This window comes from Bemisia tabaci, chromosome 3 (genome assembly GCF_918797505.1).
Source record: "Bemisia tabaci chromosome 3, PGI_BMITA_v3".
Classification (NCBI taxonomy): domain Eukaryota; kingdom Metazoa; phylum Arthropoda; class Insecta; order Hemiptera; family Aleyrodidae; genus Bemisia; species Bemisia tabaci.
The window spans coordinates 33,879,668-33,897,652 of record NC_092795.1 but is presented as its reverse complement, the minus strand read 5'-3'; the positions used below and the strand labels follow the sequence as shown (position 1 = coordinate 33,897,652).

At 42.8% G+C, this 17,985-nt stretch overlaps 1 protein-coding gene across 12 annotated transcripts in view; it reads right to left on the bottom strand.

Moving 5' to 3' along the window:
- CaMKII (Calcium/calmodulin-dependent protein kinase II) overlaps window positions 1-17,985 on the bottom strand; it is a 252,745-nt gene that overhangs the window by 156,039 nt on the left and 78,721 nt on the right. For all 12 annotated transcript variants that reach the window (XM_072298212.1, XM_072298210.1, XM_072298214.1 and 9 more), the window contains exon 2: window positions 12,385-12,479. In XM_072298212.1, coding sequence (XP_072154313.1) covers window positions 12,385-12,479 — 95 coding nt within the window. The remainder of the gene's footprint in view (window positions 1-12,384; window positions 12,480-17,985) is intronic.

The window sequence follows — 17,985 nt, the reverse complement described above, 5'->3', positions numbered from 1 at the left end:
TAAGCTTAAATCAAAAGGAAATCCGCTCAAATTAAGAGGCTTGGTTCTTGACTTAAGCTTAAATCTGATTGAATCAAGAGTATTTTTTCTTGCCGATGTTTTTAAGATTCTGGACTCTAGATCCAATGTGTTTTTTCCCCGCAGTGAATGATTTTGACTGATTACCAATGAGATGAGCGAGTGGTCGAGCGATCCTGACTTACACTGAAAAAAAATACGGGGTATATAGACATACCGTCCGTTCCGGGCTCAGAGGCCGAAACTTCCGGGTGCTAGAGCCGTAGCTTCGACTGCTCCGGGTGCTACGCCCGGAACGAAGACAGTGTGTCTATACAACCCGTAAGTACGGCTTCCACGGCCAGAGTTTTTTTTTCAGTGTAGTTTGCAAAAACTCGTCTGGCAGTGTGCTCAGTCCAACAATTGTGCGTCATCACTGGGCGAATTTTACTTGATTTTATGCTCAACAAGTTGCTCATCAATCATCATTAGGCCAAAAATAGCGTTGACGCCCGAACTTAACTTTCGCCTCACTCGATTACATTGCTTAGATTGTTATTGCGGTATCTCTGTGATAGATTTTTTCCGTGCGCAATGAAAATGAGTGTTTTTCTTTCTCCCAATTTTTCGGAAAATTTTCCCCGTCATAAGCGACGAGGTGTATTTTAGAGTCGCCGCACTGACAATCTGAGCACTATAATTTGGAGAGGCAAAAGTTAAATTCAGTGGTCGACGCTCAATGCTTTTTGATAGCAACTAGTTGAACAAAAAACGTCATAAATTCGCCTGATCATGACTGATGAATGTCGCGGTGAGCACTAGAGCAGCAAGGTTAGTTTTTGAAAATTAGGTTGAGCAAATTGCTAAACCACTTTCTCAATTCCTTAGTCCATGTAGCATCAGGCGAATCTAAGCGTCGCGCCGACCTCCGAAAATAACATTCACACCATGGGGAAGAAAGCTATGTAGGACCTCCTAAATACTCGTTCATTATCTCTACTCGCGATCTAATCTTAAATTACTAGAAATTTAGATGAAAAATGTTCATGACTTCACTCAGGAATAATTATTATACTGGACGAAATTTGGCAACATGCGAATTCTCATATAGCTTTTTTCTTGGCATGACAGAGCTGCTTTCGCCGAGCGACTTCTATCAGGATCTGAAAAGATTTTGTCTTGCGGCTGTGGAGTTCCAGGTAGCGTCGAGGAGTGCGGGGGAGACGGAAAAGTCAAAGGATGATGAGCTGCTGAACAGAATCAGGGACAGAACATTATAAACGCAATGTAATAGCATTGAGGGCCATATTCGTAGACGTTCTTTTATCAGATCTTTCCCTAAGGGATACCCCATTAGGTTTCACGCGTGACTACGGGCCGCACTCGCAGTTTTTCTTGACAAGCTACTTTTCTTTGGAGGTCCTACCGTGATTAAAGGAGGTTTAGGGAGATCCGCAACATAGCATCATTAAAAAGACTTTAAAAAAGTCTCGAGTAAAATGCAAGAGAATAACTTCCAAAGTAGATCATTTTGTAAGGGGCAACAAGGATTTGCTACGGCAAAAAATAAAAAAAATTAGGGACAACAGATATTATTGACAGTATGTTGGAGTTTTTTTAGCCAAAATGAAGTTGAATTCAGCATAATTCACTGTCGTAAGACCCGTGCGTCCACCGCAATCAGTTTGTGATATATTATTGCTTTGGCAAACTTTGAAGTATATAGCGAAGCATTGCGAGCTAACGCCTTGCGCCATAGCGCCTTCAATTTTGCAGACGCAACACGGGCATTCATCAAGCACGAATAGTTGTATCTCTGCGCCGTCGTCAACGCAAGTCCTTTCCCTTGCTCTATGTTCATATTGTGTTGGTTCCGTTCGTCTTATTCGAGGGTATGGATACGCGCTTACGGACATTTAAATTTTCGAATCTGCACAACTTATGTTCTGAATTTTGAATTTTTGTTAGTGACAAATCTTTGTTGCCCCTTGCAGTGATCTATTTTCGAAATCACGTTCTCGCATTTTCCTCGCAAATCGTCAAAAATGTCATGTTGAGGATTTCCCTAGAACTCCCTTAATTGCAAGGAAAGAGCTAGCTGTTTAAGGAACGACTATATGAATATTGTACTGAGGAAGGTTTGAGGACGACTTCAACAGACCATGGAAATAAGAATCCTCAAGACCTACTGGTATTAAAATTCAAAATATAGCTTTGAAAGCAAATCCTTGCAAGGGATTAGAATGATTGTCGGTAAAAGAAATAAGATATATCTAAGTGGAAATGGCCAATTTTGCAAATTAGATGGTAGCTCTGTGCTTGCCTTAAAGTTTGTCGCAATCATAAACTTTTCCTTCATTCAAACTACCCTTGCAATGAGGAGCTATATTATTTTTGGCTCGTTCTATAAACGAGGTAAGTACCATTCGTTCCACTGTGCAGAAAGTTGAAATCAGACATTACTGAGTACGAAGGACAGGAGTTAAACGTTTTATACTCCTGCCTTTCTAAAAAAAGAAGATTGATTACTTCGGCCCCCCACGGCAAGCAAAGTCATTTTTTGCCCCTCTTGCGTGTATTTATTTCGAGGAAATCTGGAAATGGCGCGGGAGACGGAACCAAGACATAATGTCGTCTCGAAGGGCGCAGTCGTCGAGACATTTTGTCTCGAGCGCTAAATGGACGTCTTCGGGAGACGCGGAGCGAAAAATCAAAGGAGACGGGGGCACGTCGCCGAACGCGTGACGTCATCGCCGAAAAGCGAGTCGAGTGGCGGAAAAGTCGTCTCGCGAGCACCGACCGTGCAAATATGCAACACGCAACGACGGGATGCGTTGCGCCTTGCATAATTCACCCGTCTTTCCGCGCTCCAACTCCGCCGGGCCGCCGTCGGCATGTCGGCGCCCTCGCCCGCAAGAACCGCGCAAGTCCCACCGGGAACTGCTTCCGGATATGCGACTTTCGTCCGTCGGGCCGCAATTCGCGAGGGATCCGTTTTCTGCACGCCTGCACCAGAGAGCGCTCCACTCGCCCCATCAATTTAGATGAGCAGCAGCGTTGTAAAATTACACTAAACTTATTTTTCTTAACCCGAGTTGGACAGACTCGGGTTTGGAAACTCGAAATCTGTCTTTCGAATGGAAAACGAGGAGGAGGTGGGAGAAGAAGAAGTAGAATAGAAAGGTACACAATAAGGAAGGAGAAGGAACAAAATAAGGAGAGAAGGAGAAAAGCAGGAGGAAAGAGATGAACGAACATATTCTTTCCCTTTCTCTTTTTCTCCTTCCTTATTCCTAAAATCTCTACTTTCTCCTCTCCCTTCTCTCCTTCTTCCATGTTCTTTTTATTCTCCTTTTCCTGCTTCTGCTTTCTTTGTTTCCATTTTTGATATGTCCTCAGGATACGATGCATGCTAGAACACATGTTTCAGACCCACGTTGAGTTCGCGACGGCTTGGCAACTAAACTAACTCCGGGACAAAGCGTTGGGTATCACGAGAAATTGAAGGCGCTTTAGACAGCTGTGAAAACTCTGGTCGGCTAGGCAACTAAACTAACTCCAGGACAAAGCGTTGGGTATCATGAGAAATTGAAGGCGCTGTAGACCGCTGTGAAAACTCTAGTCGGCTAGGCAACTAAACTAACTCCAGGACAAAGCGTTATGTATCACGAGAAATAGAAGGCGCTTTCGACCTATGTGAAAACTCTATTTAGTCAGATCTCACGGGGAAATGCGGGGGAGTTCTCGGAAGTTTGGCAAGGCGGAGGCCCTCTTGGATGGCAAAGAGAGATGTTGTTTCGAACTCAGAGTGACGTTGGAGAGTTACGTTGAGTTATTGTGCGCGACGGGCGACGGGTCTTGGTGGAAATTTTAGGGTCCGTCGAAAATGACAGTCGCTGCGATCAATAATGGATCCCGCGTGTGAGGCGTCCGGTTTTCAAAGTGAATAAGTTCCTTCTTAAGTTGCTGGGTGGCTGCCTCGCGGTTCATCTCCAAATGGGCTCCCTCCACTCGTGATCCGAAATATTTTCTTACATATTTGATTGAGTGTTTCGGGAGGATTCTGCTCAATGGAATGATCGCTCGCCCAGCGAGGCGATGTTGTGCGCCACCAGTTCTCTGTCACGCCAGAAAACAAATTGTGTTTCTGATTCTCAATGGCGTGAAATTCTCTCTATTAAATTTCCTGTGGATAAAAATTAAGTGTCTAGTGCATTTTTATAAAGTGCGAATAAGGATCCGATCGACGTAGAAACAATTTGATTCCGAGTAAGGTGGGCGCTATTTCCTTTCCCGTATATTCTTCGCGAATCGAACTATCTACTTATCTTTTCCAATTTTCCAGTCTCGTTGATTTCAATCTATTTTCGTCTTTGATTAGTTGAAGGGCGCACCGGACATCGGCATCACTTGGACTGCGTTTCGCAGAAGGGAATCAAGTCACATCAGCTACTGCCAAAGACTGGACAGTTGAATTTCTTACAAGAGAGTATTTGTGCGGATTCCTTTGAAAATTTTAAGGAATTCGTATTATGTAGAAATTTACTGAAATTCTCACACAAATCTGCACAACCGTTTTCATGTAAAAAAATCAAATTTCCCAATTCAATTTGGCAATAGCTGATGTGGCGTGGTTCCTTTCTGCTTAACGCGGTCCACTTAACATTCACCAATTGAACGCATTTATGCTGAATGGAAGTATGTGCACATTGAAAGATGGGGATTGGGATTGAAGATTAAGAAACAATGTAAAAGTGGATATAGTTCCTTTTGAGAAAATGGAAAAGCGGAATTCGACATTAAATCAAAGGGAACCGAGTGCTAACTCGTGAGCCGTGGGCATGTGACAAGATCCTTGTAGACAGGGCTCATGAGCTAAAGACTGACGACCTAGGCGTCGTCGCGCCCGTCGTTCGGCATCGAGCCCAGAGACAAGAGACCCTCCACTAGTATCTTGGCCAAGGTGGAAGCTTTTACTTCCGGGACTTCAGCATTCTACTGTTGACTTACCTACATGGTTGATGTTCAACAACGTGTTGGCAGTTTCGTTTTGCAAACAAGCCGAAAATGGCCGACGTTTGGGAAAGTTTTTTGGCTCATAACGTCATCCGAAGCTCATCATCGACCATGTAGGTAAGTCAACAGCCGAAAATAGGGTGATGACTGTTGCTCCCTAATAATTGTCCATAAGGAATTGTTGAAACCCCGAAAGTAAAAACTTCCACCTGTCGTTAGGAGGCCAGTGGAGGGTCTCTTGTCTCTGATCGAGCCCGATCGACACCGCTGACGTCACTGGCGCTTTTAAATTCACATTCATTCTTAAGGCCCGAGCACTAACGAGCACTCCCCATCTTTCCACTTGCACATAGTTCCATTCAGCATAAATACGTCCAATTGAGAAACGGCATCATATTCGATCGCGGAAAGTCTTCGAGCCTCGCGCCGTGAAGCGAAGAAACAGCGGGAAACAGGCAACGTCCTCCGTGGCACTTGCAGTTAGTTCTCGGGCGCCGTATCACCGGAGCACACACAACACACAACACACAACACGCCTCACATTCGAGCATTTTTCATCGGAGCGTGCATGCCACCGGATCGTTTCACCGCCCTGCACGCCTTCTCCTTTTCACCTGGGCAATTTGTTTGCTCTTTAAACACCATCAACTCCTCCCTCCTCCCGCCCCGACCCCCGCTTTCGGCGCCCCTTTTGACGGACCGGAGCATTTTCCAAACGGGGGTTTCACGTTCTCACCCAGTTGCGCGACAGGTTGCACCGTCTCACCTGAAAAGCGATACGCCGTATTTTATCCGTCCAAACGAAAGGAAAAAGCCGTACATGAGAGCGAATTCTCACTATTGAAAGTCATTCGTTTTTTCGTCACACTCGTCCTTTGTGCCCTTATCCACTCCCCGCAGTTCATTTTATTCAATTTGTTTGTTGGTCTCATCAAAAAATACTAAGTCCACAGATTGAAGATTTCGATACTTCTTCCAGAGATGAATGCAATAATTGAATAGTGTGCCAAGTCGCCGACATTGTATACCGTCAATTTAAATCGACTCTATAAATAATCGATTCCAGGCGGAACAGTATATACTTCGCTAAAATATGGGCCATTTTACATACATTTCGATGGACGAAACCCAATACATTAAATTTGTAAGAAAGTTGCTTCAATGCTAGAATATTTCTACGGAACTTACGCCCTTGTTACAATACATCACTTAACACTTGAAAAGCTCATGATAAAAATTCTGTGAGTGATTTGAGAATAATGGTATACGTTTATCTCCACTTTCAATGAGACGTTCAATTCGTAAACGGCTCGCTGAAAAAAATCGTAAATACAACGGCATTCCAATGGCTTTTAAGCTCCTCTCCGAACGATTCATTCAATTCGTGAACGCTGACTTTTATGCTTTTTACTAATTTCTCCGGAAGACTTCTACTCCCACCCTCGAAAACTCCCCCAAGTTTCGGTAAAGACGTCGGCGCTCACGAAAAACCACTCAACCACCAAAGAAAACAAACCTACAAATGGGATTTGCTCCGCACGAGAGGGACGGCTGTCTCCCAAGTTCCATGAATAACGGATTGATTCCTCCCCCATCCGGAGCAATTGCTCAACTTCCCGACGAAAGGAACTCAATTACCCTCCCCTCAGACTCCGACCCCCGCCGCACCTCGGCGCAACAAATGAATAAACGGTGGATGAAAAAAATAAATACAAATAACACAGCGCCGGGCTAAGTGGCTCCGCAATAGTTTCGTTGCGAGCTTTTATTGGAAACGGAAGACTGTTCCGGCTCGATAATTATAAAAAAAAGGGAAGAAAGAGCCCTCAAGACCTGGGGCGCCGCGACGGGGCGGAGGGGAGGGGGATCATATATTATTAATGAAGCTTTCAAACACATGGAGGGGCCGCCGTCGCAGCCACCACTGCGGTCGTCGGACCGGAAATAAGCTTGATGGATGGTCGTGAGGAGTTGACCGAACTACTCAAGTTTTTTCTTCGCCCGGAAACAGACACCAAAAAAAGTTTCTACCGCCGCGGTATCCCTCCAGTTCGGACCCTGCAAGATGATTGTCTCGCGCGGAAGAAGAGTCGGGTAGTGCCTACTGCGGGCTCATGGTGGAAATTGATAGACAAAGCTATGGACTAGAGTACCTATATAGGGAGAGTATGGACATGTCGGAAATTTCAAGGTTAGGTGATGGAGCTCTTAGGGCCAAAATGGCTATAGGCAATCTATGAATTCAAATCATCCAGAGTGATTAATTATTACGATTGTTAGGAACTGTCGTTGGTAAAGCGCTTATTTGACTCAGTTTTTGCATAAATTTAGTTAATTTTGCGGAAGAACGCTTATTTATGAACATTCTTGTCAATTTTGGTCTGATATTGGAGTATTAAGATTGGCGGTGATATTTTTCGTTTTCAAAGAATACCTACCCTTTTGGGCCATAAGAGCTACATAAATCGAGTTGTCCATACTCTCCCTATACAGGCACTCTACTATGGAAAAAGAAAACAAACGAGATATGGAGGGATCCTATTGATGGATGCGTGGGTGGTTGTAATGATCGAAGAAAGTAGGTACATATAATAGACTAACTAATAGCCAACCATCACACACCTTATGATTAGTCCATCTTTGTCTCCCTCAGTATATAAGAATCATCCATTTCAACCAATAGTATCGCTCCATACTCCCTATGCTCTCTTCGTCTGTTGCTTTGCCTATCAATTTCAACAATCAGCCCGCTGAACGGTCCGGCTAGAGTATTTGGAACCGCCCGAACGTTTTTGAATAAAAATACAAAATTGCAGGTGAAAATTCTGTAACGTTTGACTGTAATTTCGTCTTTGATCATCATTGATCCTTTTACATAGGTTAAAATGGCAGATCAATCGATTTATAGCAAAGAACGCCACGCCACTGTAACGAATTGACGTCACCCACCTCGATACTCTCTGCCTCGATGTATTAGTTATCTACTTGGAGGTAGCACAAAAAAATTTCAAAGCGTCTGAGAACGAAGCAAACAGACTTAGTCGGTTCATCAAGCAGTTTAATATGCTCGTTTTTTAGCACAATAAAATTAATAAGGGGCTCCGTTTTGCGCGCAAGAAAACTAGTAGAGTCCGGTGTATGGATTGTTTGCTTGCTGTCCTCCCGAAAATATCGTGGATTCAGGGGTGGTGGGACAGTGGGGGGCTGGAGGAGACAACCTGTAGAATCGGGTAGGGGAGCCTTGGGGCCTTGTCAACGAGGGATGAGGGTGGGTTTTCCACGGCGTGACCTACTTAGCTCAACCTCGTTTTTTCGTGCCCCACCGCAGGACGGCGGCGGGTCGTAAAAGTCAACTCCAGCGACGCCCCCTTACCCCCCCCCCCTCACCCCGCTCTCACCGTTCTCCCTACCCCTTGGAAACTGCGGCACGTACCTCCCTCCCGCTTCCCAGCCACTCCCTTCATGCGGCATTACTGAGTTCATTCACGCGGTGGGGGCCTTAACGCAGTGGCAGTGTGCAGTTGTGCACGTATGTCGCTCTGTCGCTCTTGTCGAATTAAAGTGGGGGCGGGGGGTGAGGGAGGTTGCCCCCGGGCTACTATGCGGCTCAACCCCCAAAAGTCGCTCGGCAGCTTGTCACCTGGCGTATTACCATATTCATAATATTTGAAAATTCGAAAACAACGGGCTTGCCTAGAGATCTCGAGATGACCGTTTTCCGTTTCGAACGGTAATTCGATCTTCTTGATCCAAACGCCGTTTTATTGCTCGACTGAAAATGTTTCCCATTGAAGTTAAAGGGCTTCCTTCCAGTTCGAAGGCTGCTTCTTTTCCGGCCTGACGGGGTTTTTAACTTTTTACCGGTTACGTAAATCGGGATCTGCTTGAAATTGGAGCCTGAATCACACACGACGATCATAAGCGACCGTCCGTGAGTAAAGGAACCTCAGCGCACGGAGACAAATATTTCAAGGTAGGGATTTTCGGCGAGACAGGTTGTAGAGTCGAACTATTTTTTGCGAGGAGGGACCATTATTTTTGACTCGCCTATAAAAGCACCTAATCACATAGAGAACTAATCACATAGATGTTTGTAAATGGAGCCAGATACAGAAGTTCTTCTTTGCAAAATATATTGCAATCAAAGTTTGTGTTCTTAACGGAAAATACCCTCTGGTATCTCTATATGAGAATTGGTTGGAAACAGTATATTTTATTTTTATGCAGAAAGAAGGCATTGAGTGAAATTATAATCCGATAAAATTGAACAATTTGGTACTCTAAACCATTAAGCTTCTTTTATTCCATTAATATCAAGTCAAAAATTTCAAGGGGGTCAATTATTATTTTCTCAACATCGCGTTGTGTGAAATGTAAACTTTGAACAGGCATATCTCCGCATTATTTTTAAATTTCTATGAAATTCTCTGTGCTTAACTATCTGTACAATATTTCTCTGAGCAGGAGTGCCAATAATTTAATTTTGAGTCTTTCAGTACTTCTATCCTTTTTTGGTGGATGGTCACGCAATACCGAGTTCTTTTGAAAAAATTGGAATTAATGCGTTGCGGTAGTTAAGGAATTGCCATGGTTGAAACTTGAAGATCTTAAAAGTCAAAGAGTAATAAAAGGTGCCTAAACGCTAACTTTACATGGTAAATTCAACGGATGCACCGGGAACAGTGATGACGTCGTATCCTCCATGATAGTGCGTAACTTGGTTATTCAACATTGGTATAATCAACAATGCACGTAAAGGAGCGAGCGCGAATACATGCATCCGACATAAATAAATCAAAGTACATAGAATACAGTAATCATAAACTACCGCTTAAAATGATGTCATTCGGAACGTTTTCCAAAGAGCGATGGCTATGGTGAAAGTTGAAATTCACGTATCTTGATTGGAACGTTTCAAAATCTTTTTTCCCTTACATGTTTAATAATTTATACATTTATTTATTTTTAAATGCTGAATTTTACAGAGACTGAAAAAAAAAGAAAATCAATTAAACTCCCTTAGAATAATGTTTATTCCTTTGGGAAAATAAAATGTTACAGGGTAACATAAGGGCTACGCCATAAATCGAGAAAAGCGTTTTCCGACTTCTACTATCGATGTATGTCCGTGATTATTGAACGTAGAAGCTCGGCGTTGAGTTCGATTCTGAATAATTTCGCCGGGTTGTGAGTTCCAACCATGAAAAGACGATTCCGTGTAGAGTGATAACGACGTTCGATGTAAACAAATGCGGGAATCGGGAGCGCCTCCTCCTACATCGCGAGGAAACGAGAGCCGCTGACAACGGCGTCCGCATGCGACTATTCGTGCTCTGCGGATGTCCGCGTTGCATACACACTAACTTGAAGGCGTTTTATGCCGGTGACGATTTTTGCAAGTAGTCAGCGCTATATTTGTTGACTTTGAGGGGCAAATCCCAGATGGAAATCAGGGGTTTCCTCTCACTTTCTTTCAGATTCGATGAGGCAAAACTTCTCTCCAGAATGTGTAACGAATTAAATGACTTTTGCAGAGCTAAGTTAAGATCCAAAATAGCGGATCTTCTGTCGGAGTCTTGAAGTACGTAAACTTAGTTATCGTCGTCGGATCTAATTATCCATTTCTGAGCCATATACCATTTTAAATATTATTGTCACCTCTTTATACATTGATATTTAAGTGCAGTGCTAATAAACCAGTGCTTAAATATTATAGAATTAAAATATTGAAATATCGTTCTTGGTTTATGGACATCGGATTGGATCGATTTAAAAGCGGAATTCCTAACTTTTGTGCAGCTCGACAAGCGGCTTGAGACTGCGTCGATGCGTGATTGAATGCGTGCCAAGCTACCGGCTCCCACGCTCCCACCCACACCCCCTCCCCATCCCACGCTGACGACCGGAATCGATAAGGAGGTGCCGGTGCCTCCCATGCACGCATTGCAAACCAAACTCCAAAACCAATACATTTTAATGCCCAAGTTCCTTCCGAGATTCGATATCCGAGCACGTCTCTTGAAAAGTGTAAGGCTGCGCAGGAAAAAAAACCACATTGGATCTAGAGTCCAGACTCTTGAAAACATTGACAAGAAAAGATACTCTTGATTCAATCGGATTTTTGCTTGAATCAAAACGAAATCCGCATAAATTAAGAGGCTTGGTTCTTGATTTAAGCTAGATTCTGATTGAATCAAAAGTACTTTTTCTTGTCGATGTTTTTAAGAGCCTGGTGGTTGTCCTCTAGATCCAATGTGTTTTTTTTTCGAGTGTGTCTCTGAGGGAGCCTCCACCTAATGAACCACACATAGAGGAACCAGGCACAGCGGCTTTTGAACACGCACAAAACGTCGATCAAATTTGAAATTTTTTCCTTTTGAAAGTTACCACCATTTTCGAGGCTCCTTATTTTCTCAAAATGTTCTTGTGCTTGCGCGAGGATGTAGAATACGGATACAGCACCTTTAAAAGCTCCAAGGAAAAATAAACCTATCGTGCCATCTGTCATTTCTATAAAGGGTCTTGATTCCTGCTGTGTTTTGAGGTTTTTTTTCAAAGTCTCTGTTGTCCGTGGTTATGTAATTCTATCAAAGATATTCCTAAGATAAACATTTTCCAGCAGGTGGTGCCTTGGGAATTAGTAGTTTGACCGAGACTAATTTTTGTTCTGCTACTTTGCTACTTGCATTTATTATGAGCTCTTAAAGGTATATTCTTGAAAGCTGACAATTCGTAATAGTCTTGACGATACTGGAAACTCCTTATAGAAAAGGTACCTAAGTACGTATTGTGTTTTCATCAATCATAATGAAATACCTCGTTTCTTTGGCTATGATCATGTAATTTTTAAAGCTAGTACAGTGAATTTAATCCCATTTCCATGAACAGCATTCATAAATTACGTAACTATCTACCGGCGGGGTTATTACCCTGCGTTACGCTGCGTTACAATAGGGGGAGGAGGAGCCAGTGCCAGTGCCATCGTTGTGTAACCCTTTTCTAAACTTTAAACTCGCACGTTAAGGCGAACGACAGGTTTAAAAGTTAATTTTCTTCACAATATATGTCTCTAGATGGGGCTTTAAGAAAAATATTGATAGTCCAATTTTTCCAGAATATCACGAGATTCGATTTAACCACGAACCATATCAATTATGATTCTTTCTATGGCTAAAGTAATGTATACTTTCAGCATGCAACAAGTAGAGAAATGGTGCTGGGTCCACACCTTTTCGCGGGGAAAACAAGGCCAAGAAGCCATTTCTCCACCTTGTTATATACAGTCCGGGCCACTTCTTAGTGTTTTGTTTCACTTTTAACATGCTGCACCACTGATTACGCGGAGAGATAAAATGAAATGGAGTCACTCACCTCTCGGAGTAAGTTTCTTTGTGTTAATAATTTTTGCTGCAAATTCTAGTCCGGTTGCTTTTTGCACACATCGCCGCACGACTGAAAAAGCACCCCTGAAACATCACAAAAGTAAGAAAATTAGTTTCCTATCTCTCTCTTTAAGAGCAAGTTATTGTTCTAAATGTACAGTAGCCGCAAAAACATATAAATAATGCATAGGATAGAAACAGGACAACCACAGGTTCATGCTGTAAGCAGAAGTTGATGAAAGGTATACATATAATGAACAACTCTAATAGAGGTTTAGGTTGACGGGCGGGCAAATCAACCCCCAAACCAAGAATAAAAAATGGTTTCTTTCTTACGTCCGTGAAGGAAAAACTTTCCAATGGTAATTCGTCTCTTACAATTTTTTCTTCTTTTTCACCTAATTTATGATGCCATCTCATTCGTCATGTTTTAGGAGTCATGAAAATCAAGTCCGTCTGACTAGGGCTAATCACTAGTATCATGCTAATGGAGACGACGGCAAGCTGATAGTATGGAATTTTGTTGCCTCGGGTCGGCACTCGAGTCGAAGGTTTCTCGTCGGGGTAGGAAGCGAGTCACGCTAACCGAATCGCTCCACCAATCACCACAGGTGGGACCGGTGACTGGTGGAGTGGTAGGAGTCGCCCAAAAAAACAAACACACTCAAGAAAATCAAGCGCAATTCCTCGGGGAATGGGAATGGGAATTGCCACGGCTGAAAGGAAAAACGCTGTTGGTTTCGGACCTGATACGTATCGCTAATTTCAGGATTATTGCCGGTCGTTAGGTGCTGACCTACATGCCATACTGCCGTGCTAGGGAAGAACGCCGTATGAACGTTCGAGAGTTGCCGAATTTCCCTTGGTAAACAATGTATTTTTGACAACATTTGTGCATATTTTTCCTCGAGATTTTCAGATAGTTCAGGTTAAATTGCGTGCATAATAGTCTCAAAAATTGGAGGAAAAATATTCACAATTTCCCCAATAAATTCGTATCTTGTCAGAGGCAATTTGGCAACGCCTGAATGTTTATACGGTGTTTTTCCTTAGCACGGCAGCATAGAATAATACCCTCATCTCATTGCACAACACTTGCTCCATCGGTAGCGCGTTTTAACTTCCAAAGGACCAAACGTTGCCGTCTTTAGTTAACAAAGGTGATTCGACGGACGCCATTTTTTGTGTCAAAGCGACGGAGTACACGGAGGAATAGATCTCAGACATTTTTAAAATGCCCATCATAATTCCATGCAATTTCACCTTTAAAAGTCTGTTCACTCGGCTGTATCTCTCGCGTGCAACAGGCAACAGACCCAGTGGATCGCATTTAGCAAAACGGAACCAGAGCGGATTACAGTGTTTTCAAAATCGTGCGAATTCTTTTTTCTTTTAAAAAATACTGAATATATGTACAGTATTAAAATTCACACAATTATTCCCTTTTAAAATTACCAATTTTTTGGTGGGATGCCAAAACTATTTTCTATTTTGGGAGATTTTTTAGATAATTGTGAAGAAGCAACATTTTAACAACACTGTAATTGAGCTGGTTCCTTTTTGCTAAATGCGATCCCTTTGTTGATGAGAAAGGTCTCTCGGTGTTTTACAACGTGCCCTGTCTGAAGGTCCATTCCATTCAGTCTAATGTTCAAATAAATTGAAATCCAAAATCTTGTTCCTCCTCTCTTCGGTGCCACTGCGAAAAAGACGAATTTCCCCTGAAAAACTGCAACGCCAACCTGAGAAAGGTTGAGGCCGGTGACGCCAAATCACGCGCCAAACCTTTAACAATTTCACTTTGAAAAACGTACGTTTAATATATTAATTAGAGACGAAACGGCAACGCTGTGTGAGAGCGAGTGGAGAGGGCTGCGCTCCTCGGGGAAATTACCTCTCCTGTTATTATTTTATAATATTGCCCCGAGTTCCGCCACAATTTTTCGCCCGGCCGGCCGCGGCCGCGGCTGATGCCCCACGTGAAATTTGCATAACCGTGCGCTGGAAGGGGCAACAGGAGGGCAGGAGGAGGGGTCTTCCTATTTAGGGTATTAAAAAGGAGGCTCCGTGTATTCACTGTCTTATCTGATGTGAGCGCCCGCGCCAGTTTGATCCCCCCCCCCCCTCCGTGCGCGTCCCTCCCAGGGTAGGTGGTGGCTCCTCATAAAAGGTAGGCGCAACAAAATCAGAATGTCGAAGCTTTGTTGAATTGCCGAAGCAATCAATTATTTCACACAATTCAGACAGGGTTACCACAGAATGAAGAAAATGAAATTCCCTGACATTTCCCTGATTTTCCTGCTACATTTTGGTAAAATTTCTTTAGAATTGAATATATACCAGATGGTTAAAAAGACATAATTTCAAATGTTTCTCACGCAAAATCTATTGTTTTAAACGCCAAACCTAGTCTAGAAAGCAAATAAAGGTGACAAATAAATTTATAATTAAAATTAATAAATTAAATGTCCAAAAATATGATCCATCCCTTTGATGATCAAGGTGATTTCTTGTAACTTTCTGCTCTCATAAATTAATGTTGAAAGAAGATGTAAAAATCGAGAGATTATATGTGTAAACTGATTATATATGCTCACTGTTGGGGTACGAATTCTTAAAATTAAATTTTCAACACAAAGGATGGTTTTACAAAATAATTTTTGCGTGTTTGAATAATATAGGCCGTCACATAAAGTCCTATAATCAAGTCTTACGACATAGTAGACTTTCCGAGAAGGGTTTGAAAATGAACAAACTCAAACTGCGAAATAAGAAGTGCATTTCAGACTTTGTCAATGGTGCTTGCCGTCGTTTTCGTTATTTTAAATCTATATTGGTTGCACAAAATTTGGAAGGGCTTCATTAGCCAACTCAATTTGATTCCGTTTGAACCTTTGATTTCGAGGTACAAAGAACAAATGAGGAAAAGACGAGACAATGGTTCGCCTCGTGACTGGCTGACGCCAAATCGTGCGCCTTCATGAGCGAAGCGAGGATCCTCAATCGAATACCACTTATTTCACGCGCGTGTAATGCTGGGTGGCGTGTCAGCGTAATTGAAGGCGACTTGAAAAAGTGGGTTACACTCGTAACGAGGAACTTATTACACAACGGCTCAAGGGAGACATGCCACCGATATTTTTCGATTCTTCCCCTCTAGTCCTTCCCTAGCATTCTCCTTCCTCCGAACCGCTACTGTATTTTTCTTCTTTTCTTTCCCGTTGAATTTTAGTCTGAGAGATTTGAGTCTTAGGACTCATGATAAATGTCAAATGAGGACGCCTTAAAAATCAGAAGGAGGGGAGGGAGAAGAGGAAAGGGGAGAAAAAGAAGAAAAAAGAAGAGAGAAAAGGGAGAAAAGGGAAAGAAAAAAATGAGGAAGAGAGGAAAGAGGCAGAAAAATAGAAAATTTAAGAAAATGAAAATAGCAAGAAAAGGAAAAAAAGGAACGAGAGAAAGAAAAACTTGGTGAGAGGAAGAACGGACAGCAGGTCATTTATGTCCTTTTTGACAAAATCGCCCCACCAGTGGGTCGCAGCCTTTTTTGGGGGAGGGGCCTCCCTTGTTCTCTAATCATTTCCTTCCTATCTTTTTCTTTCTCTTTCTCCTTCTTCCTCCTCCATATCTTCCATTTCTATTTCTTCTTCTTCCTCTACGGGTTGTAAGGACCGAGTCCACGAGACAAGTTTCAAGACAGTCGTTGTAAGTTACCTTGGCAGGTAAGATACGTGATTGGCAAAGTTATAGAACCAACAAGAGTCCCCCATTTCGATTACTCGACTTGGATTTATCGAGGAAAAGTCAGACTATTGGCTCATACTTTGCTAAACACGCGTTTTACTCGCACTCGCAGGTGTATAAGGCCCTTGAAGCGAATCGATACTCGCTCGCCGCTCAGTCCACCTTTCCGGCTCTGTCCCCGGTCCCTGTCCCGACACGAGCTCATCTTCTCATCCTATGTTGCCGCTCCGCAGAAACCGCCCCTCGATTTAGCTCCGAGAACAACAATCGATGTTTATGGAGACAGGCTGCTTTACTGAGGTCAATTTTGACCGGACCAGGATGCATCACCTTGGTTCGATTAATTAGCGCGAAAGACGCAATGGCTACCATCATAAAATGCAGTTCTTCCAATAAAAACAGGTATAAAAGAGACTCCCCCGCAAATCAATAAACTTCGTCCATAAACTGGATTGCATTTTGCAAAAAGGAACCACTAGCATTGCAATGATGCTAAGATTGTGCAACTTAATCCTTTGCAATAAAATTGCGGAAATTGTGAAAAACTATGAAATTTAGATGGTAATTTTTGTCTTAAATTTACAGTTTTTAGCGAGTAAAATAGAAACTATTAAGGGATAATCGAGTTTTTCCTCCAAGACAAAAGAAGTTGCACAATCTTAGCAACATTGCAATGCTAGTGGTTCCTTTTTGCAAAATGCAATCCAACTGTCAGTAAGTGCATGCCTTTATTTTCATACAGGCGCGCTATGGTGCCCATGGACAGAAGTTCTAAAACTGTCCCCATTTGATCGTCATCGGCGGAAGCAGACATTTTTTGTGGGGGGCACAGGACGAGATCTCACAGGTTGTGGCTCGCGGGGCACTTTCCCATATTCAATGGGGGTCTGGAGGCTTTTTGAGGAAAATTTTGAAGATGGAAACTCTAAATGAGCTATTTTTAGCGGCTCTATATAGCCGACGAATCCATTAAAATAAAAGTTCAAAGATGTCAGACATGTACCACTGAAAAAAGAACGAAGGGCCAAGGAGAGAAGACAGGCCCCCCACAACCCCACACCCTCCAAGACTACATTTTCTCTCAGGTCATCGCTGTGGAGGGGATCGTAATCGTTGAGGGATTTCCTAAAAGATAGTACTTATCTTTTTTCACCGACTGATATTCTGCTATGCTAAGGAAAAACGCCGTATGAGCCTTCAGACGTTGCCAAGTTTCCTTCAATAAAAACCGAAATTATTGAGAGAATAGAAAATATTATTTTCCGAAAATTTCAGATAATTTTGTCCGCAATTTAAGCTAACATATCTGAAAATTTCAAAGAAAAATGTGCATGAATGTCGTCAAAACTACATGTTTTATCCGAGGACATTTGGCAACTCTCGAGTGTTCATACGGCGTTTTTCCTTAGCACGGTAGTATTCGTGAAAGACTTTTTACGGACGCTCCTTTGTGAAAAACAGTGAATGTCTCAGAGACATTTGGCTGGAATGATGAAATCTACTCCTCGCCTCCGCTTTGGGCAGTACGTGTTATTTTCAGGCTGGTGTGCTTTCGATTCTTAACCTATTCAAGGTCCACACTCCACATGTTCGTTTCTCAGGATCTTAGGGGCCAAAGGTACTTCCGTTGTTGCGGCCTTTTTCGCTCGCAAAGGTGATTACACTGCGCCACTATGAGTTTTCCTTCTTACCATCGTTCTGCCTAATGTGCCGGCTTCCACCGTGCAGGAACATTTACTAACCCAACAATGACGTTATTTGCACCATCACATGAAACTAGAATATTTCCGGGGAAAATGGAGTTTTCGCACGAGGCGAGGATTTTCCATTCGACGTTTTTACATTAAAA